We start from the raw sequence: 21,885 nt of genomic DNA, 5'->3' as shown, positions 1-21,885 counted from the left end.
GATGAAGGATGAAATATCATCTTGGGTAATCTCTAAAACATATTCAAAAATTAAAAAGAAAATACGCGACGCGTTTTCGAACAATCCCAAATAACATGGTTTTGGAGGGGAAGGAGAGCAGATAGGGTTAAAATTAGGGACATGTTAATAGTACCAGGGTCGATTTATGCGGCGAGGGTTCCCTAAAGGTCCCAAGTCCTTATTTGTAACCGTTTGGACTCTAGGCGTGGTAACGGTTGGATGGAAGGAAAGACGAATATACCGTTAAAACATTCCTAATAACGGTTTTTCAAGATCAAAGGTTAAAAAGACTCGATGTACGTATTTCTCAACCGAATGGTATCGTATTTGGACTCGATGTAAAGGTTTTGGAATTCCTGATAAGGTTGAACGAGTTCCAATCGGTTATGAACCGGTAATGAATTGATTCATGATCGATAAGTAATTTTTATCAGGAATCAACTGTAATACTCTAAAGCTATTTTAGGTGATCGGATCAATAAATCGGTTGTTAACCGGTAAGCGGTAAATAATGCGAAATTACTTTTGAGATATAGCGTTTAAGTCACGACTTCGAGCATTCTGCAAAGCTAGGCCGCTTTGCCATCTTTTTTTTTCTAAAATTTAAAAATATTTTATTTAAAATATTTTTAAAACAATATCAAATCGTTCTTTAGTATATTTCTTTTTTTTAATTTCATGAAATTTATTTCTTGTGAATCCTAATTCGAGAATATTGAACAAAGTTTCGGGAAGTTGGTGCAAAATTATCGGGATTGGGAGCCTAAGGTCAGGGAGTGGATGAGGGCGAATAAAAGGTGCGATTTGGCCAAAAGGGAGTTTATGGGAAAATGATCATCGCGGAATGGCGTTTAAAAAACCTGCGAAAGTTGGTGCCGTGAAATAAATTGGATTATCTGTCGATTGTGCCGACGATGATGGAATGAAGCCATTGAGTTGCGGAATCTTCGGAAATATAATAATGTCCGGTTGGGGGATGAAACACTATAATCTGTGAATTCTCATCACCTCGTCAAGCCAATACGTATAATTATTAAAACAAACTAATCCACTTAATGCAATCTCCTCATGGACGCCTGTCTGGCCAGTCTTCTTTCAGTGCATCTCTTCTTTTTTCGGCTTCTTCTTCCTCCCGCTAAAACACCATCACAGACACCTCTTCAATTGCTGCTGGAGCAATAACAGGAAGTTGTTCGATGGACAAAAGGCTATCCCGTTTTGTAAAAAATTGTGTCAACCCACAGAGAAACGCCCCATGTACTTTGCTGCATCTCCCTGAATATTGTCCTGGAAAATTGCACTTATAGAATTTTAAAGAAAAGAAAAAAGTGAAAGTCTACTCCATTTCTAAAGAAAATACCGCTCTTGAGGTTTTCAGCAAAAAAGTGTGGTCGTTTCTGTGGCAAAAATGCGGGAAGAGGTCAGAATTATCCACAAAGATATAATCGGAAGTCATCATTACAAATGACTTTTTGATTTGGTCTCATTTTTAACAAGATCCCGACCTTATTTTACGTTTTTTTTTTTAATGATTCCCTTATTGTTTTCACACATTTTTTGTGCTCTGTGTGATTTTTTTTTATCTCGTGAGGGAGTCTAACGAGATGTGAAAGAAGTTCTTGCGGTGAGATTAAAACTCTTCAAAGAAAAGGCATGCAAGATAAAAGGTATAGGAATAATAAGAAAAACCAAAGTTATTCTGCTTAAAAAGTATCATATATTTATTTTATCCTTATTATTTTAATTGATTTTATATATTCGGAGAAATACCAAGAGTTTTAGAATTATTTATTGTATTGCAATGGTAGGGGAAAGTACTTTCCCTTCGAATGTTCATGCCTTCGAATAATGTGAATTTCTTTTATTTTTCTGAAGAGATTTACACATAATTATTACATAATTTTCAAATCGATAAATATGCAAAGAAGGGAAAATAAAAGAAAATTCACGTTAGGCATGAAACGTTCGAAGAGACAGTACTTTCCCCTACGAGTTTAACTCTTGCTAACAGAAAATATTTGGTTTTTTGCCCTCCAAATTAATTAATTTTTTAGAAAATTAATTTATTTTTAGAAAAAGATGTTCGAAAATCAAGTCCGAACTGCTGAGTTTAATTTAAAAATGAAAAATTCAGAAAATATTTTTTTAATTTAAATGATATACTTTTATAAAGGGAAGTAGGTCATATTTGAATTTGGGGTACTTTTGAAATTTGTTTTTATTCAATTTTTAAAACGAATTTAGGCTGATTTATAATGTAATGTAGCTTCACAATTGGATTGTGGAGCCAAATTAAATAACAATAAGATTCAATTAGGGGAAAGTACTCTCCCTTCGAACGTTCATGCCTTCGAATAATGTGTATTTTCTCCTATTTTTCCGAAGAGACTTATACATTTCTATTAGTTAGCTTATCATCAATTATTCATAATTACAAGATAATTATGTGTAAGTCTCTTAGAAAAAGTAAAAGAAAATTCACATTATTCGAAGGCATGAACGTTCAAAGGTAGAGTACTTTCCCTACATTTAAAAATAGGAGAAAAATATGCCTAATTTTAAAGCCACCTCAATTCAAAAAGTAATAAAAAATAATCATAATTTTTGTTTATTTGTTTATTTTCTAATTTCGTTTTTTTTATTGTAACTTTCTTCAATCTAGGTTCAATTAGCGGATAAAAAGTTTAGATTAAACAACATTTATAAAAACGACGTGGTTTTGCAATAAAATTACTGTACTAAAAATACACTTTAACACTCTTTCGTATCATTTGGGACTCTAGGGATTCTGTAAGGGAAGTGATCGCATCACTGTATTTTGAATTGATTAATTTGTGAGACTTTGTGAGACTTTGCACAAATCTTTTTTTTTTCAATGTGTTATAAATAAATTTGGCCCATTATAATATTATATTTTAATAGCTAGTCCAATGCCTCAAATTTTCAGAAAAGATCTATGGGTGAAATCCATAAGTAATATAGAGGAAAAATTGAATTGTGCGAAGCTTGAGTCATCCAAAGGTAGCGCGCTTTCCCCTACGGTCTCGAAAGAGCTACCTAGCACTTAGTTTTTCTTTGCAGAGCATTTCCGATAAGGAAACTTGATCAATTCATATTACTTTTTAATAAATATTTCTAATGAAGGCGTGGCTTTTTTCATGGTCGAAGATTTTTCGGATTTTTCTGTAGAAAAGGAGTGACAAACTGTCTTAGGCTTTGCGAAGTGCTCGAACTCGTGACTTAAAAGTACTTGCGCATCACTTACCGTTTACCGGTTATTTACCGATTTAAACCGATTCATAAATCACTCAGAAGATCCCACAAAATAGTTTTAAGCGTTTTAAGAGTAATTAAATTGATTTTTGAATAAAAATCACTTACTGATTTATAACCGGATCATTACCGGTTCACAAACGATTTGACAAGATTTATAAATCACTCAAAACATTTTCCAAAATACTTTTTAGGAGTAATATAATTGAATTTCTGATAACAATCAATTATCGGTTATGGAGCCGGTTCGTTACTGTTCATAAGCTGTTCATACTGTTCATTACGGTTCATTACAGTTTTATAACATATATTGAAACTGGTTCAGTCTTGTCCAGAAGTCCAAGATTTTTCTAAAGAGCCCTAACATAATACCATTCGGTTGAAAAATACGCTATCTCTAGAGCCTTTTTAACCTTTGACCTTGAAAAACCATCATTAGGAATGATTCAACGGTATTTTCGTATAAGGATTAAATGTACGGTTTGGCAACTTTTATAATACAATGAAAAAAAATCGCATAAAGCGTTTTCGAGCAATCTCAAAGTATGGTTTTTGGAAAGGGAGGAGTGTGGGAAAACGAAGGCATATCAACGATCCTTGGGTCGCCATATCGAAGGGCCCCTGAAGGTCCCAAGTCGCTATCTCTTATCGTTTAGCCTCTAGAGCTGGCGACAAATAGACAGACAGACAAACAGTGTGACATCCATGTTTCAGAAATCTTCTGAAACGCGAAGATATGTAGAGAAAAGTGGTCCTAACCTAGAGGGTGGGTTGAAAATTTAGGGAGTGAAAAAAATCGTGGGATCATATACTGCTCTATCTGTGGATTCAAGCAGTAACAGAAAAATAATAAGATAATTATTTTCAAAATGTATTGACATTCTAAAAACAATGATAAAAGCAGAACATTAGTACTACATTTTTTTTGAAAAATTATTAAGGCAAAAACAAACATTTGAGAAGTAAAAGATAAATAAAAGATAATAAGACAATACAAGCACTATATATTTTATAAAATATCTGAGCTAAGAACTACAACTACTAATGCCAAGGGGTGGATAACTGATAACTGTGCTGTTCATAATTCATTTAAATGTCGATCTACCTATTTTTTGTAAAAATTGTGACGATTTTCCATTTTTTTTTTTTTAGCAAAATAGTGTTAATTTGATGATTTTTAGGATCAAATCAGCACTATTTTGTCGATCGCCGCTCACGCTTCTCTTTAAGAGCCATAGCTATTCACCTCTTAACTTATGCTAAAAGTTAAAAATCCTGAAGAAAATAATAAATAGGGGAGACTGGGGTAAAACTTGTCAAAACGCATATTTAATTCTTTCACGGGCTCTGAAAAAACTTAAACGTTTTATAATGAGCATATTCTTATAGGAAATTTACTGCTCTACAACATTGCAGAAGACTATTTTCCTCTATCTCGAAAGAAATGTGATTTTCGAATCATTTTCTAAAAATCGATTTTCTGGACATTCTCAAAATTTCTGGGGCAAATTTTGTATCTTCGGATAATTTGTAACGTTTTACTCTCGCAAACGTTAAAAATATCAAATAGGCATATTTTTATAGGAAATTTATTCCTCTACAACTTTGTCGAAGATAATTTTTCTCTATCTTAACGAGAAATATGCTTAAATTGAGCTAATCAGTATTGTTAAGTAAGCCAAATATTCTAAAAATAGGGCTCAAAATTTCATTATTTTTTTTTTATTTTACATAATAATTCCTTGAATCCCTTTAAACGTTGTAAGTTTAGGAAGGTTCATCAAGGCTATCTAATAAAAATTTTAAGCCTCAGTCTCTTTTATTTTAGAAAATAGTGAATATTGAAATTTCGTTTTGACAAATTTGCCCCAGTCTCCCCTACTTAAGTTAATTTCCATGAAAAATATTTATAAACTTTGTGTTATCTATTTTAGTAAAAAATTAAATAAATTATTTTATTTAATGCTATGAAATATTTTATGTAAAAATACCCCCCTTATAAATTAATTTTGCGTTTTTCATTCAATTGCTATAATTTATAAATGTTTACAGCCTATAAAAACTAGAGTTTTGAAAGAAAAATAAGTGAATATTCACTTTTTAACTGACTTTTATATTTTGTTAAATGAATATTTTATCATTTTCCACGAATTTTTGCAAAAAAGCGCAAGATAAATATGAAAATTTAAAAACGACAAAATTTGATGTAAATTGGCTTTTTCGATCAAAATTTCAAATTAAATAAATAAAATCTTTATTATGCAATTATTTTATGAACCTTCTAGTTTTCATGAAAGTGATGCAAAACAAAAAAAAGAAACTGAAAATTCACTTCTTGTTGAAAATACTTCCATTTAATTATTTACAGCTATTTTAATCTTAATAAGATTATTTAATCATTTAATTTTTACTAAGTTTGATCGGGTTTGATTTTTTCACAAAATCGTTAAGTTTCAAATTAGAGCTTTAGACCAGTTTTTTCTTACTGCATTTTTCGAAATTCCAAAATGACCCAAAAGTTTCAAATTTGGGTCGAATTGTCTTTGCTATTGACTTTGGCCAGGCTCGGCCAATCGCTATAGCCGAGACAATATTGAGGTTGTTGTTCGTGCTTTTTGTATTTTGAGGTTCTCTTTCATCAGAAAATTGCAGAAAAATCTTTCCCGTGTGCAGCGTGGCTGTTTTTCAGGCTGATTGCCGATAGAATTATTCCCTGACCATGCCGACCATTGGAATCAAACGCGACTTACTCTTTGCATCCCTGGGGCAAACGTACAGTGAGTATTTTCTTGTAGAATTCAATGAGAAGCCCGTTTAATATAAATAACCCAATTTTTTCAGCTGATGATGAGTTCCAGACTCTGTGTTTTGCTTTTGGCCTGGAACTGGATGAAGTGGTGAGTTTGGGATTGTATTTAAATGAAGAAGGAAGTAATGATTGAGTGTTTTTTCAGACGAGTGAGAAGCAAATGCTAACAAAGGAGCAGGGAGAGAATGTTTCGCTGGATAATGCTTCTGAGGAAGTTATCTACCGGATAGACATTCCGGCCAATCGGTATGACCTGCTGTGCCTGGAGGGACTTGTGTCGGCTCTTTTGGTGTTCCAGGATAAGTGAGTGTGCTTTGAAATTTGTGAAAAATGGGTGAATTAACAGAGAATTGGTAACAGGCGCAAGCAACCTCGTTTCCGGATTGTTGATCCTGTTTCTGGAGGACCACAGACTCTCACGCTGACACCTTCAACCGGGCTGATTAGACCCTTTGCTGTGGCTGCTGTTTTGAGGAACATCACTTTTACAGCAGACTCCTACAATTCCTTCATTGATCTCCAGGACAAGTTACATCAGAACATTTGCCGGAAGCGCTCCCTGGTGGCTATTGGGACTCACGATCTGGACACTCTCCAAGGTCCTTTTGTCTATGATGCAAAGCCTCCTGCGGAAATAAAATTCCGTCCCCTGAATCAGGAAAAGGAGATGACAGGAGGGGAATTGATGGAGTTCTACGCGACTCATGCCCAGCTGAAGCAGTATTTGCCGATTATCCGGGACTCCCCGGTGTATCCGGTGATTTACGATGCCAATGGAGTGGTTCTGTCTCTTCCGCCGATCATCAACGGCGACCATTCGAAGATTTCTCTGAACACGAAGAACGTCTTCATCGAATGCACAGCCACGGATCTGACCAAGGCCAAGGTGGTCCTGGACACGCTCGTGTGCATGTTCTCGAGCCACTGCCAGGAGCAATTCACGGTGGAATATTGTGAAGTGGTGGGAAGCGATGGGACGACCGTGAGATATCCGGAACTCGCCTACCGAACGGAAAAAATCTCCGCCAGGAAAGCCAATGCTTACGTGGGAATCACCAAGAGTTCTGATGAAACTGCCCAGCTACTGAACAAGATGTATCTCAACACGACTGTAGGCCAGGATGGGGATGAACTAGTCGTGGAGATTCCTCCGACAAGGCATGATATCATCCACGCTTGCGACATTTACGAGGATGTTGCCATTGCTTACGGCTACAACAACATCCGGAAGTCCATGCCGGCCACAACGCACATCGGACGCCAGTATCCGCTGAACAAACTCACGGAGCAGCTGAGGGAGCAGGTGGCTCAGGCAGGATTCACAGAAGCTCTCACATTCTCTCTGGTGAGTCATTTCGTTTTCAAGAAGTTTTTTAGGGGACGGGAACAGGGGTCAAGGACCGCAACAAAGCGCGTCAATGCAGTCTGGGAAAATCGTTAGTTTTTCACAGAGAGAAATTTATTCACCGGGTTAACAAATTTAATTTGTTAAAATCACAATTTTCAATTTGTTGAATTTACAAATGCGCTGCTATTTATTTTTTAGAATTTATGAATCTATAACCGATTTAAACCGGTTCAAATTTCATGAAAACTCAATAAAACTCAAAAAAAAAAAAATGAAAACTTGAAAACCTTGGAATTTTTTCCAGCAATAAAAAAAATAGCGAACGGCCACAGCGTACCTAAAAGAGCGTTTCTCTGGAATGTGAGGTTATCTTTTATGTCAAATTATGAAAAAACTCTGTGTTTTTATTGTGGCTGTTCTTGAAAGATATTTACTCAACGCGGTTAAATTAAGAAATTTCCGTCATGTTTGGTTATTTGAGGTTAGACTCAACATAACCTAAAATTTTTCGAATTCATGCCCAAATAGGTTATTTTGGAAAGGTTGCTGCATGCAACGTGCCTTTAAAGGACCGGGCCTCTCGCGTTGCTGTAAAGTCCGTCCTATCCGAGGTTCTTTGCGAGTTTTCGTAACAATTTTGCTTTGCTGGGGTTGGTTACCCAGTTTTCTATCATGCAAAATTTTTGCTCAAAATGGCGAACGGAAAATTTGACATCCCGTCGAATTTACACTGCAGCTCCCTCCGATCCGGCACTTCGATATCCGGGTGACAGCTGCCAAACACTAGCGATTTATGTACAGTAGACTCTCACTCAATCGGCTCTTTTTCAATCGGGCGACAAATTTTGTTGACAATTTTCACGTTTAATTATGCAGCTAATTCGCTCAAATTTGCTATAGTTCTTCCTATTTTATCGTGATTCTTTATAATTTAGCGCTTTTTGTGGAATTTACAAAGGCTTTGACGCTCAATTCTATCGCTAAACCGGATGACATTTTGCCCCATTCCCGATTGAGAGAGAGTCTACTGTATTCAAAACGTTTTTTTTTTACGAAACATGCACTTTGTCCAGAATGATTTAGTGAGTTACTTTCGTTATATCAAAGTTTTTGACACACAATCGTGCTACTCTGTAGAGACTTTTAATTAGCTTTTCGTCGTAGTTATTATGATAGAAATTTTCTCAACAATACATCAAAAAATTTGTGTCTGAGCTTTTGAGGTTAGACTAAACATAACCTAAAATTTTTCGAAGTGGTGGCCTGTCACCAATAAAAGAAACTTAAAAAAAATAATAAATAATTTTTCTCGACAATTATTCAATGTCTTCTCAGTTTTTTTTTTAAATAATACAATTATTAAAAAAAAAATTTATGAAGTCTTGCCCTAGGTTTGTTAACGTTGTTTTAACCAAACAATACCCAACATTTTTTAGAGATTCTGCACAAGAAAAAAAAACTCTTTACAAAATGTTTCCAGTTGCGAAGCGATGAATGAATGTTTTCTTATATTTTGTAATGATGTTATATTAAAAAAAAAATTGGGTTAACTTAGGAATCTCAGTTTTTATTGAAAAAGAATCCAATTCTTCACCAAAGAACACAGAGTATATTATTTTTATTTCGAAAACGACCCATCAATTTAGTTTGTTTAGTTTGAATGGCATGTCATATAACTTCTCTAATGAAATAATTTTGATTGAAAGAAAACTCCTGTTTTAAAGCTATCCAGGTGAAGATTTATCATGAATTTGAGGTTATAAGTTTAGTTAAAATTTGTTTTTCAGACTGCTCAATAAACAAAATAACCGATCTTTTGTTATTTATCTCTGAAATGTTCAAAACATATTTAAAATTGCATTTAAACATCAGCACTTCTGATTTTTCTCTAGAATATGCATTTTAGTGATATAAACCAAACATAACCTCTAAATTCTAAATAACATCCATACATTGGGCTAAGAAATTGGAGTCGGGTTTAAGAGAATTCAAAGTTCTTTAATTATCCCTGATCTCTGATTGTACCCGGTTAAAACGGCTTGAAAAATTAGGACTTTGATAAAAATTTATCATTTACATAACCTGAAAGGATAATCCTGCTTATCAAAAACAGTACAAACACTAAAGCAATTTTTTTTCTGAATCGATCAGCAAATATATGCTGACCGGTTAGCAGTTCTCGAACAAAAAGTGCTAACCAAATAAATGAAAATGGCGTTGCCTCGCGCGTATCATTTTAAGGTTAGGAAAATTCATGCGAAATTGTGCTTTCAGCTTAATTGAAATCGGTCAGCATTTGGTGTTCCCTGGGTATTTTTATGCAAATTAGTGACTCTAATGTGCGTTTAATGGATTTAGTATATAAGGAAATTGAAAATAGATATTAAGAATAAATGTTAACTTTGTGGTTAGGTTCATAAAAAAAATCGTAGCTTCAGTTTAGTAAAAATTTTAGACAGAAAATTATTCATCAAAATTTTCGCAATATTCTATTTTCTTTAAATATTCTAAGTTTCGCAATATTTTACATTTAAACAGTTTAAGGAATAAGTATCTAAGAATTTGCAAAAAAACTCTATATTTGTCAATTAAAAAAATCTTTTGAAACTTTAATTTTATTATCCAAAATTATTGAATTTGTATATTCTTTCATTAATTTATCTTCTTACTAATAATAACATTTAAATAATTTGAAATTTGGTCTTATTCGCCAACTTCGCTGTTGTACTTTAATTTTGTGAGGTTAGAAAATATGTATTTTAATATAAAATGCAAAAACTTTTTACCTGAATTTATAAAATTCAATTCCATTTAGTTATTCATCAAGTGGACAAATTAATCCAAAAATTGAAGATTGTGCCTCTTGTTCTTTTCTGTCTATTATGTTTTTGGAGTATTTTTAGGTTATGCCAAGCGTAACCTCGAAAATGGAAAGTGTATATTTTATGCGTTATGTAGAGCATTTTTTGCAATATAGACATAAAGCAAACCACACAATTAAAAAAATCCTTTACATTTTTATTGTATTAAATTCTAACCTCAAAAACATAAATGATTTGATACAAAAACACTTAATTAGAGAAAAATATTTAAAATTATTCTACAGTGCCTATATTTGTTTTATTCGAATGATTGGAAAACAAAATGACACATGTCCGTTTCAAATAGATTTTTTTTTTAAATTTTTTAATAGAATTAGAATAAAAGTTTTAAAGAAGATTAAAAAGGCATAATTAGAGAATTCTATGATATTATACTTCTTTTATTAAGCAAAAACTTCACAAGATAATTCATTTTCATTGCTGAACACACATGTATACATAACCTCAAAATTATTTAAACGTCCATAACCTCAGAATGTCGAAAACTCCTCCGGATTACGCCGATCTGGATTAGAAAGCGGGAACTGTATTTGTCTATCAAAAAGACAAGCTTGCGAATTAATTGCTGAAGTTCGGAGAATTTTTAAGTTTTGTATCGTGCAAAACGTTATGCTCCTTATCAGATACTGCTTTTTGGTTTTTTAGCTAAATATAAATAAGAAAATTATGCGCTAGAGGGTTTTTAATGTTTAATTTTTGTTAGATGAGATCGCATTGAAATTGAAGTACTTTTTTCAATATGAGAAGAGGCTATAATCGTGCTTAGCCCTTTAACGACGAGACAGTTTTCGCGGACTAAAAATCAGCAATAAAAATGAAACTGATATACAAAATCAGTTACAGGTCTTACATCTAACCTTAGAAAATCCAAGAGAATCTGATTCGGTGTATTTTTTTATATCTATGAGCGATAGGGACAAAAATAGCCTAAAAATTTAAGTAATTTTTCTGACAATACCAATGAATGATAATTTTCACTTTAATGAAAAATATTATGTTTGAGTATTGTAGTTTTTATTGCCAAAAGGGTTTTGTTTAAAAAAAATTGCAAGTATAAAAAGTAATTAAAATTAATTTTCATTATGAGACTTTAAAAATTCGTTATTTTTAGCTTAATAATTTACTAAACAGATAGGTGGAGACTTGCAAAAAATATCCTAGATTCCTTCAACCTTCTACTTTGCAATTACGTACAAACATAAGAAAAAAAAATAACTTTAGGTAGTCAGGAAAAATTATTTTCTTTATGGGACACCGGTGTTCCAATCGTCCATAAAGGGTTAACCTCAAATTTTACAAAATATATAACCTGTTCAGCATAACCTCAAAAAATACAAACTTTAATTTTTAAATAAAACGAAACTAACTTTTTTCCCCGATTTGTTGAAATTTACAAATTTGTTTAATTATTTTTACAAATTATTTTTAAATTTAAAAATAAAATCTCCATTTTCAGTGCTCCAGGGATGACATATCAACGAAGCTGGGCAAGAAGATTGAGCTCATCCCAGCGGTTCACATCTCCAATCCAAAGACCCTGGAATTCCAAGTAGGGCGAACAACTCTGATTCCCGGACTGCTCAAGACTCTGGCGGCGAACAAGAAGATGCCTCTGCCGATGAAACTCTTCGAGATTTCAGATGTGATCCTGGCCGACGAGGAAGCTGAGGTTAATGCTCGCAATGAGCGTCGAATCTGTGCGGTGAACTGCAACAGGAATGCAGGATTCGAAGTGGTTCATGGGCTCCTGGACAGAGTGATGCAACTGCTGGAAGTTCCCTGGAAGGGAAATGCCGGCTACTGCCTTGAGGCTACTGATGATGCATCTTTCTTTCCGGGAAGATGCGCAGCAATCCTCTACAGAGGCTCCCGGATTGGAACAATTGGAGTGCTCCATCCGGCTGTTCTGCAAGCTTTTGAGCTCACCAATCCCTGCTCCTTGATGGAGTTCACCATTGAGCCTTTCGTCTAGGAATTTGTGGTCAGAGAATAAAAGATTTTGAGCTTCAATTAGGGTAGTTTTTTTTATTCAACCTCATCGGATCGTACAACTGGATGGGAGAGTGGGATCATTGCTTTCTTGTATTCATCTCGAGCGAGGGATTTTCTCATATCGAAGGCATCTTCGTCGGGATCTCCTGAGTAGTAGTCCAGGACTGTTCGGTAGATGATGTAGCCGAGATTGGAGTACATGTTGATGGCAATTTTATTGCTCACCCGGACGAATAGGTCTACGAAAAAAGCCATTTTCTTGTTGGATACGTCTTCTAGAAACTTCATGAGGGTGGCTGCGAGTCCCAGGCGGCCTGGAAGATTGGTAAATGGGGAGTGGTGGGGTATATTTGGGGGATTTTGGAGGGAAACTCACGATAATCCGTGGAGACAGTGAGGGCAGTTACGTGACCATGCCAGTTTTCAAGATGTCCTTCGGATTTTCCCATGATGTATCCCATAATTTCCCCAAGGGGTGACTCTACAACTTCCTGTGGGGGGAGGGAGGGTAAAAATAGAGGGAAATTGAGTTTTATTTGAGGTTACTCACGAAAAATTCCGGCCATTGGGAAAGATATTGCATGTAGAAGGATAATCCGTAGGTTTCGGTCAAGTGATCGAGGTTCACATTGTTGAAATGGAACATATCATTGCAGGTGAATGGCCTGAGTACTGACATTCTCAGAAACTCCCCCGTGAAAAAGCCCGTTGCAATCCGTCAAAAAGCACCAGAATTTCCGGCGAAAAAGTATCAAAATTGCGCTTTGAGCGCCACCATGCGGCATTTTTGGGTGTAGTTCATGGAAAAATCCGCTAGGGTGAATCAAAGCATCCGGGAACATGGCGATTCTGCTTTCGACTGAGTGACGGATACAAAGATTTTTGGTAAAAATCCCTGAGAAAAAGTGTCGTGAGACAGTGAAAAAGGCGTAAAATTGATCTTATATGGGTGTTGATGAAAGTGAGTGGTGAAAATGCAGAATGTAGGACCATCTGATGGGCTAAAACACGAGAATAAAGTGAGTGTTAGAGGCAGCACGGGAAGGAATAATGGCAAAATGTCGACACCATCGAACAAATTTACAAGTAATACACCAAGTCCAACGAAATCGGATACAGAAACATTTTCTGAGTTTCAGCCCAGAGTCACTGATTCATCCGAGAGCGATGAGGAGTCTGTATCTGAGGTATGTTTGGGGATTTGAGGGTGTGGATTTTTTAGAGAAAAATTTTTCCTATGCCAAAGAGGGAGAGAGAACCTTTTTTTTCATCTTGTCGGATGCCATTTCGACGAATGTACGACAAAAAAATTTTTTCTTCGAGACTTTTTTTCTCGTATATAGCCGATGTATATAAGTGTTCACCAACACATTGATAGCTCACCTTCCACACATACAATTGCGGGTACTTGATCGCAACTGTTCACACAAATACACCCTCCCCGTGGAGGCACAAATCTATGTGAGAAATTAAAATTGAAAATGTTGAGACGGACCCGAGTACTGTAAAAGCCACAGAGCGCTGAGGAGAGTGCAGAGTAAGCTCGTCCATTGAGCAAAATGACGGTGAGGGTACTGAGGTGATTTGCTGTGATTTGGATGGGCTTCCCGGATGGCTTTCCGGGCGCCCAGACTCTGCCACCCGAGGCTCCCCCAAATCCCACGCAAATTTGCCGCTCTGGAGGGGAATTTTAGCCGGTCACAGGAACTCACTCAAGTTTCAAAATGAATCATTCCAAATTCATACAAAAAAATTTATTCAAAACATTTTCCTAAAACCCCGAAAATCATGGAAAAAATTCTGATTTACAATTTTATTGTGGGGTTGATGCTAAAATTCGTGAATCACATTGGATCGACAGTAATTTTCCTAAAGAAAAATGCGCATAAAGTTCCAAAGTACACTGTAAAAAATTCCAAAAGTTGCATCATGTTTTCTTCTTAGAAATTATATTTGCGAATTGTGCATAGGGGGAGGCTTTGATCGTTCGCACATACGCTACCTTCAGACACTTCATATTTCTCCCATATTCCTTTATGAATCTCACATATGGCTATATATTGTAATAGCTAACCTTAAATCCCATCTTTCCTGAAAAAATTGAGAGTCTAATCCTTTTTTCCTAGTTTCAGGAAGCAAAAAATAAAAACAGGTCCAAAACTGTAATTTTGCTGTGCAATATTTCATACGATTGTGCAGAATTAATATCACTTTTCTGAAAAACTACTATCACAGAGGGTAGAAGGGTTATTAGGAATCAGATTTATGTAAAAATCTTTTAGGCTGAACAGGCACTTTTTGTGGGTGGAACAAAATTCACAAACTTGACTCAGATTCATCGATCGCACATAGAAGACATGGCTTCTCTCACATTTTCCAAGAAACTTCATTTTAGATGCGATCCTTCATATTCACATCTATTGTAATCTACCAATTTGATCCACCACTAAAAAGGAAAACTTAAAAATCGTAAAGTTGATAAACAAGAAGTAATTTGACTCAAATAGGCTGCAGTTGAGTAATTATTAAGCAATTTTGCATTTCTTTGGTATAAAAATATTTTTCAAGCTTGCACAAACTGAATGTGCAATGAAAGAATCACATCTGCAATAAGCTCATACAGTTTACAACTGCTTTTTGACAATCTTTGACATAACCTCACTATTGTGTTGTTTTGCATGACAAAGAAAAGAAATTGTCCGTGAGAAGCTGTTTTGTGAAAATTTTAGCCTGTTCACCCTCTGAAGCTCAATATCTGTGCTAAATCCCGATTCCTGCAGCTGCAGGAACAGCGAAATCTTCAATGATGCGCATTCAAACGTTTTTGTGCATATCCGGCTCCGTGGAGGAATGGTGGAATCTTGTGTGGTCTTCTCGCTTGCAGAGTTTTAGTCAATTTTTAGCTTTTAAAACTTATTGATTCGTGTAAATTTGGTGATATTTGGACTTTTCAAGAAAGTATTCATTAGATTTAACCGTTTCCGGAGTGAAATTCTCGTAGAATCAAGCAAAAAAATGGTTTTTAATGTCAATAAAACATCTCTCAGAAAAGTTCCAAAAAAGTGATATTAAAATGTTTTATTCCTTATAAAAATGGTTTAATCAAGTAGATTAGAGTTCCCTTTAAACAATGATGTGCAACTTTTAGTGTCCGGTGCAAAATTTACGGTGAAAATGGGGTGTTCAATGATGGCGTGAATCGTGTGCGATAATAGAAACTTGATTCATCTATCGGACAAATCGCCATTAAATTTTCATTTTCCTCTGGAGGAAAATCTAAAGATTTCCTGGGATTTTGTTTGGTGGGATTATGAACCTTATAAGTAAGACATTTTTTTGGCATAGTTGGAGAATCCATACGGTTTGCATGGTAGTCAGAAAAAATCACTGAACTTGAACATCATTTTTGTGTGCGAAAGTTCAAAGCCTCCCCCTAGTAGCAGTAGATAAATCAAAAGTAATGCAGTTTAGGGGATAGTTTTCAGGCTTCGCACACACTGTAGCTTACAACTTTCGAACGTTTCATATTTTTCTCATATTTCTTTAATGAATTTTAACTAATTCTTTCAGCAAATGCTTGTCTTAAAGGCCTCTACACATTGGTAGCAATTTTCTTCAAAAATTGCATTTTGACAGAATTTTGACGTTTCCACCTGCAGCATTGCATGCAAATTTTCCTTCTGGCGTCTACACATTTGTAGATTTTTTTTTAAAAATGCCTTTTTAAAGAAAATTTCCACTATCCTTGTAGGCAGAAACGTCAGAATTTTTTAAAAAAGGCATTTTTTAAAAAAAATTTCTACTAGTTTGTAGACGCCAAGCAATTTTTGACAAAAATTGCTCCCAATGTGCAGAGGCCTTAAGATTACTATGAAAAATAGTCTTGTTAAAAGAACAAACGGATTTTGTTCAAATTTTGTCAAAAGGGTTATTACCAATTTGACAAAACTTTTTCTTGCATTTTATATGGAAAAACACCCTTTTGACAAACTTTCAACCAGATCCAGTTGGCTACCGATTTGACAGAATTTTTCCATATTCTACATGGAGGAACATCCTTTTGACAAATTTGTCTTGTTAATTTGACAAAACTTTTGCTGACTGCCGAGTGCAACTGACTTTGCACTAGGGGGGTGACTTTGCATTGTGCTGTTCGTGAGACTTTCATTAATTCTAGCACTTATTGATAGTGTTCGCCGATCCGGTCTACTATGTCAAAGTATATAGGGATATGTTATGCACCAAGTAAGGTACAATGATCCTCAAAAGGATACTTGTAGTTTCAGTAATAGTCAATGAAATGCTAATAGGGTGGAATCACCACTTCTCGCCAGTGCCCCACTTCTCGCCACCTATATTGAAATAGCTATTTTTCAAGATTTATGAAATAAATGAGCCGCAAAGTTATTTGTATTTTTATTGCTGCTACGTAGGGTAAGTGTGCCAAATTTCAGCATAGTTGCATGCAAGCGTCAAAGTCTCAAGTTTGAAATGTAACATTTTTAATACAAATTGATTTTTTTATTCCTTCCTTTTAAGGCGTGTTGCTTGGAACCTTGTAGACTGTTTATCGTCTTTATTTACTCTAAAATCATTCTTAATAAATTTTAAAATGAATAAAAATGTAGACATTGCATTGGTGGCCTATTTCGGCCACCTTCATTCTCATAGTTCCTTGCACTTCGGGAATTCTGCTAATGACTTTTTCATATAATCTGATTTGTCAAAGCTACATTTTTTGTTATTCTTTTGTATTGTATAATCTTTAGAGTAAGTAAAAATTAAAAATTCATGGAAATTCGAGGAACAAAACAGGTTGCCGGAATTGCAAGCTGGCCGGAATTTGGCACACTTACCCTATAGAGTCGAAAAATAACAATTGTTCGTTTTGTATTTAAAATTTTGAGCATTTTTTTAAAGCAATATTTTAAGCAAGTGCATCGAATCCAATATTTCTTACCAAATATAACAAGTGTCATCAAATTTTCATCGAACAAAATTTACGTTTTTGGATAAATAATCTGTCTGTTGCATATTTAATTACATTCTTAGAATACATCAAATTTGTATTTAGTTTATTAATATTTCATTTAATATTATTTTTAGGTAAAAATGAGGCATGACGGAAAGTGGTAATGTTTTGAATTGATTTTACCACCTGTCGCCATTGGTTTTTAATAGGCAACGCTAACTACTTTCTGCAACAGTCTAATAATTTGATTTCTTCAATAAAACTGAAGAAAATTCATTCAAAGTGAGTAATAATAAGGTGGTCATGAGGAAAAAGAAATGCTGAATGTATTCTTTGCATATTATTGCTCAAAATAATCGAGTTTGGACGTTTTCAAGAGGGTGGCGAGAAGTGGTTATAAAACTGGCGAAAAGTGGTAAAAAGTGGCGACGAAGTGGTTATTTTTGCATTATTAATAAAAATCAGTTTTTTTAGTAGTTCAGCATTAAATTGGAGTACTACTTTTTTGACGAATCTGGAGTCAATACATATCAGAAACTTTGTGTCAAATTTGAGATATCTTGTAATAAGGGTTCAAAAGTTATAATCAAATTAATTTCACATTTTTCTAAAAGTGGCGATAAGTGGTTACTCCACCCTATAGGTATTTTCTCAAAAAACGGCTCCGTGAAAAAGTTATCTGAAGGTACAATTCCAAAATCGATTTCAGAGTAGTAAATTGCCCAAATTTATTCTAAATTTATCTGGCTAGAATAATCCACTTCGATTTTGTTAATTATTTTTATTAAAATGCCTTTTTTCACTATTATATTTCTAAGAACGAATGATTTATGTTATAAAATTGCATTTAATGGTATTTCTAAAGCTTTATTATAGAAATATAATATTTGACAAAAAATTATTCAATTTTTTGTGAATTTAAGATAAAATGACGGAGATCTTCAAGATTTTATGGTCGCCATCTTTATTTTACGTTTCTGACCGCCATTTTGAATAACTGTCAAGACATAAATCTCATCCGATTGAGCTGAAATTTTAGTATGTTCTAGTTGATGTCAAGGCCTTTTCAGAACATATATAAAATCTGACCTACGTCAAGCGATTGTCTGGATACAGGAGCTCCAAGTTCAAAATTTTGACATTTTCATGAATACAGAACTACGGGGAGCTTCTTTTATCGAAACCATCTCAAAAAAATTTATTCAAAATGGCAGACAGAAACGACAAATCAAGATGGCGACCACGTCATCTTGTAGATCTCGTGCATCTTACCCTTTGTGAAGATCTTCATTGTCGTTTATTATCAGAAACTGTTGATTTTTTAGTATTTATTAAAAAGTGCAGTCACCGGCAGGGTATCCCAAATGTAAGCCTCTTTTCTTGATTTTTTTTAACATAGTAAAATTTTATAAAATTAATGCTAGTGGCACAAAATTCATTCATTAAAAGCTGAATACAAATAATTTTACCCATTAACCCCCCTCCTTTCACTTTAACTGTCCACTTTTAGAGGGTAAAGTTGAAAAACAGCGAAAAAACGTGCAGTAACCGGCAACGACGGTAGCTATTAAAATATATTGCCATTAGGTCAGATTTATTAAAGGAATATTGGAAAAATAAGAAATGTTCAAACCAGAGTGTGTTCGAAGCCTGTAAGCTTTCCTCTATTATTGTTTTTAAACTCTAAGTAGGGTGGAGTATGGACTTTTGACCACTTTTCAACTGTTGCCCTAGACACACGACTGAAGCCGAGAGACGGCGTATTTTCCGTCGGCGTATATTAAGGCATTTGAGTAGGGTATCCTAAATCCCAGGAATTTTGTAAAACTTAAGATTCCGTTATTTAAATATTTTACTGATCCCGAATTTAGGGATCCTGGGATCTTGAAAATATAGGATCCCGGGATTTTCTAGACCCCAAAATCTTAGGAATTCTAGGATTTTCGGGTTCCCGGAATTTTCGAGATCCCGAGATTTTCAGAAGCCGGTATTTTAGAGCCTATCTTTAAGAATGAGTGGAAAGAAACTCACGTTCAGTAATAGCCTTGCCGATTTGAGAGCTTACTCCGGTTGAGGTTTTCTTCTGTACCGATTCAAAGTTATATCAGAGAGAACGTAAAGCGGTCTTCAGACTAGAGGTTTAGCCCAATTTTCGTAGGTCATATATTTGCTTATATCTTTATTTGATTATCTCAAAATTTTGTATTTTTAAAAAAGATATTCATGCATAGAACTGCCCCACTCTCCCTTAAGTCTTTTTCTTTAATTTCTTGTCAGATCAAAATGATACTTTGCATAGAGATGCTTTGATTTGAAATAATGTCTCTCTATATTTATGAATGGAAGTATTTATTCCCGTTAAGTTTTAGGTATTTCATTGAAAAAAATGTCTTGCGTCGCAGCTGTGCATGTTTCAGTAGTTTCCGCCACTTTTTTTTAAACAGAATTCTTACAAGATGTAATAGCTCATTAGAATAAAACACGCGAAATTATATCCACTTCTTAGAAATACCGGCTCATAATATTGTTTTTAATTGGCGGTATTATTTTAAGGTGACCAAAAGATCTTTCTCCACCCTATTTATTGAATCTTTTTTTTAAATGCGGAAAAGATACTAGTTAGTCTATACTAAATTTTCTGACTCGTCGCTTGAATCAGAAATTGTTCTATCTCTTCTATCTGCTTTGTAAAATTAAAAAAAAAACTTGCAGCAAAATGATAAGGATAATTTGTATTTGTCTTATTTTTTGTGTTTTTAAGGATGCATACGACGATGTAAATTAGTCTACAAAACCTAATGTGAATATAAACAAGTTCTGAAAGTTTATCTTAATTTGATAAAATAGACTTCATCTTTGAATCGTCCGAATATTGAATTGTAGGGAAAGGTGGGGGAGTTCAAGTATGCATGGCTTTAAAAAATTGAAAAATTTTCGGTTAATGAATTAGTATACGGGAAATATACTGTTATTTATACATATCTTCAAATAGCCAATACGGCCAATACCAAAGAGAACCTAGCTGAACTTAGGTGGCATGAATGTTTGAAAAATCAGTCTTAAAAAAAATGTTTAAAATGCAAGAGTGAGTTATATACATACACATTATGTTAGATTTGCTAAGAACTAAAGACTTTGAAGATATGTTTAGATGTCCAGCCGGTCTAGCCTGGCCGTTTTTGAGATTTGCGGGTTTTCGGTTTTACTACAGATGACATTTTAGAAATACGTTTTTCGTGTCTCTTTCTACTTTTATACCTCTTAGTTTTTTAGAATAATGTATTGCAGGCCTTATAAAACTACAAGAATTGTAAAAAATCTGAGCTATTAATGTCTTAACGTAATTGTTTTAGTAAGTCATCTTGAAAAGAATTTCAGTGCCAAACAACTATTCTTCTCTCTCTATTTCTATATACGTCTCTTTCTTTCACTGCACCTCTTTTTATATGATATGTGTAAGTGAGAGTGCAAAAGAGAATGCTCTTCAGTAGATTAGACAAAGATACCAATATAAGATTTTAATGCACTTTATTTTTAACAAATTATTGTGAATAAACGAATTAAGATAGAATATTCAAAAAAAATGATATGAAAGAATATTAAATGTATTCACTTTTAGGCATAGTAGTTGGCATATAAAATGTTCTAAGTCGGAGAATTATTAGAAGATGGAAAAAACACAGAAAAATGTACAATTTTGGGTGCACTTTTTCAAAAAATCATTAAAAAATACACTTTATTTTCATCGTAGGTTCTTCATTTATTCACAAGAGTTATAGAGGATGAAATTAAGCGTCATTTTAGCTTTATGTGACCACCACCGGATAAATAGGACCAGAGATATAAATTTTTGAATTTTAGAAAACAGCAAAAAACTAAAAATGTATATATTAAAAAATCCAGACGTGGCCCGGACAAACGGATTTCAGATTTGAGATCCCTAAATGACCCTCTAACAAGTTTTTGCACTATCGTCAGAAACACCCACAACGTGTTGCACAGTGAAATCATTTTAATTCAATATTTGTGAGAAAAAAAACCCTGCCCATCTGTCATAGATTCAAAACAAAACAAGCGACACGGCGCGCAAAATTTATTCAATAAAAGCATTTAGAGACAGGGATAAGAGTTTAATTGATCAATTTAGTCAAATAAAGGCTTTTATTATCACTATAGTCATTGAAATTGATATAATGCATTTTTGAAAATTGTCGTAACTTCCAAGATCTCCATACATTGGAAGTTACGGCTTTATAAACGATGGAAGTTACGATAAAATCTTATTATGTTTCATCGAACATATATCTCAATATCTCAGCTTTTAAATCATTTTATAAATATTTTCTCGAGTTAACTTAGGGTAAATTGAGCTAATTCAAAACCTGCTCCAAATGGAAATTTTTCGCTACTCCAAATGGAAACGTCATTGTTTTCATGATAAATACAGTACTAAATTATTATATTTGTGTATTTTCTATACCACAGTTTCATTATTTAGTTAATTTTACTCCAAATAAAGCAAAAATCCATTCATATTCACAAATTTTAATTTGTTAATTTCTCAGTAAAATTAAAAGTGTACCTTTCT

The 21,885-nt window shown here is 34.1% G+C and overlaps 3 protein-coding genes across 39 annotated transcripts in view; 2 read left to right on the top strand and 1 right to left on the bottom strand.

Moving 5' to 3' along the window:
* Positions 1–5,880: 5,880 nt before the first annotated feature.
* Positions 5,881–12,343, top strand: LOC129810018 (phenylalanine--tRNA ligase beta subunit). Its single transcript, XM_055860245.1, has 5 exons — positions 5,881–6,071; positions 6,136–6,191; positions 6,249–6,406; positions 6,464–7,448; positions 11,790–12,343. Exons 1-5 carry the CDS (start codon positions 6,014–6,016, stop codon positions 12,303–12,305), a joined length of 1,773 nt encoding a protein of 590 aa, XP_055716220.1. The 5' UTR covers positions 5,881–6,013; the 3' UTR covers positions 12,306–12,343.
* Positions 12,325–13,101, bottom strand: LOC129810027 (N-alpha-acetyltransferase 20). Its single transcript, XM_055860256.1, has 3 exons — positions 12,876–13,101; positions 12,702–12,816; positions 12,325–12,639 (listed from the first exon to the last, which is right to left on the bottom strand). Exons 1-3 carry the CDS (start codon positions 13,002–13,004, stop codon positions 12,359–12,361), a joined length of 525 nt encoding a protein of 174 aa, XP_055716231.1. The 5' UTR covers positions 13,005–13,101; the 3' UTR covers positions 12,325–12,358.
* A 19-nt stretch (positions 13,102–13,120) lies between these two features.
* LOC129810012 (ankyrin repeat and KH domain-containing protein mask) overlaps positions 13,121–21,885 on the top strand; it is a 62,802-nt gene continuing 54,037 nt past the window's right edge. For 32 of the 37 annotated variants that reach the window (XM_055860233.1, XM_055860222.1, XM_055860217.1 and 29 more), the window contains exon 1: positions 13,148–13,512. In XM_055860233.1, coding sequence (XP_055716208.1) covers positions 13,300–13,512 — 213 coding nt within the window. In that variant the 5' untranslated portion in view covers positions 13,148–13,299. Of the gene's footprint in view, positions 13,513–21,885 lie in introns of all 37 variants that reach the window. The other 5 variants (XM_055860236.1, XM_055860232.1, XM_055860235.1 and 2 more) reach the window with 3 other exon arrangements.

Source organism: Phlebotomus papatasi, chromosome 1, assembly GCF_024763615.1.
Source record: "Phlebotomus papatasi isolate M1 chromosome 1, Ppap_2.1, whole genome shotgun sequence".
In the NCBI taxonomy this organism is placed as follows: domain Eukaryota; kingdom Metazoa; phylum Arthropoda; class Insecta; order Diptera; family Psychodidae; genus Phlebotomus; species Phlebotomus papatasi.
Note: the sequence above shows the minus strand (reverse complement) of the source record. Positions and strands in the feature narration are given on the sequence as shown.

Coding starts and splice junctions, on each gene's coding strand:
- LOC129810018 (XM_055860245.1), top strand. CDS start 6,014: ATGCCGACCATTGGAATCAAACGCGACTTACTCTTTGCATCCCTGGGG. Junction 6,072..6,135: donor ATCCCTGGGGCAAACGTACA/GTGAGTATTTTC, acceptor CAATTTTTTCAG/CTGATGATGAGTTCCAGACT. Junction 7,449..11,789: donor AAGCTCTCACATTCTCTCTG/GTGAGTCATTTC, acceptor CTCCATTTTCAG/TGCTCCAGGGATGACATATC.
- LOC129810027 (XM_055860256.1), bottom strand. CDS start 13,004: ATGTCAGTACTCAGGCCATTCACCTGCAATGATATGTTCCATTTCAAC. Junction 12,817..12,875: donor CCCAATGGCCGGAATTTTTC/GTGAGTAACCTC, acceptor CTCCCCCCACAG/GAAGTTGTAGAGTCACCCCT. Junction 12,640..12,701: donor CACTGTCTCCACGGATTATC/GTGAGTTTCCCT, acceptor CCAATCTTCCAG/GCCGCCTGGGACTCGCAGCC.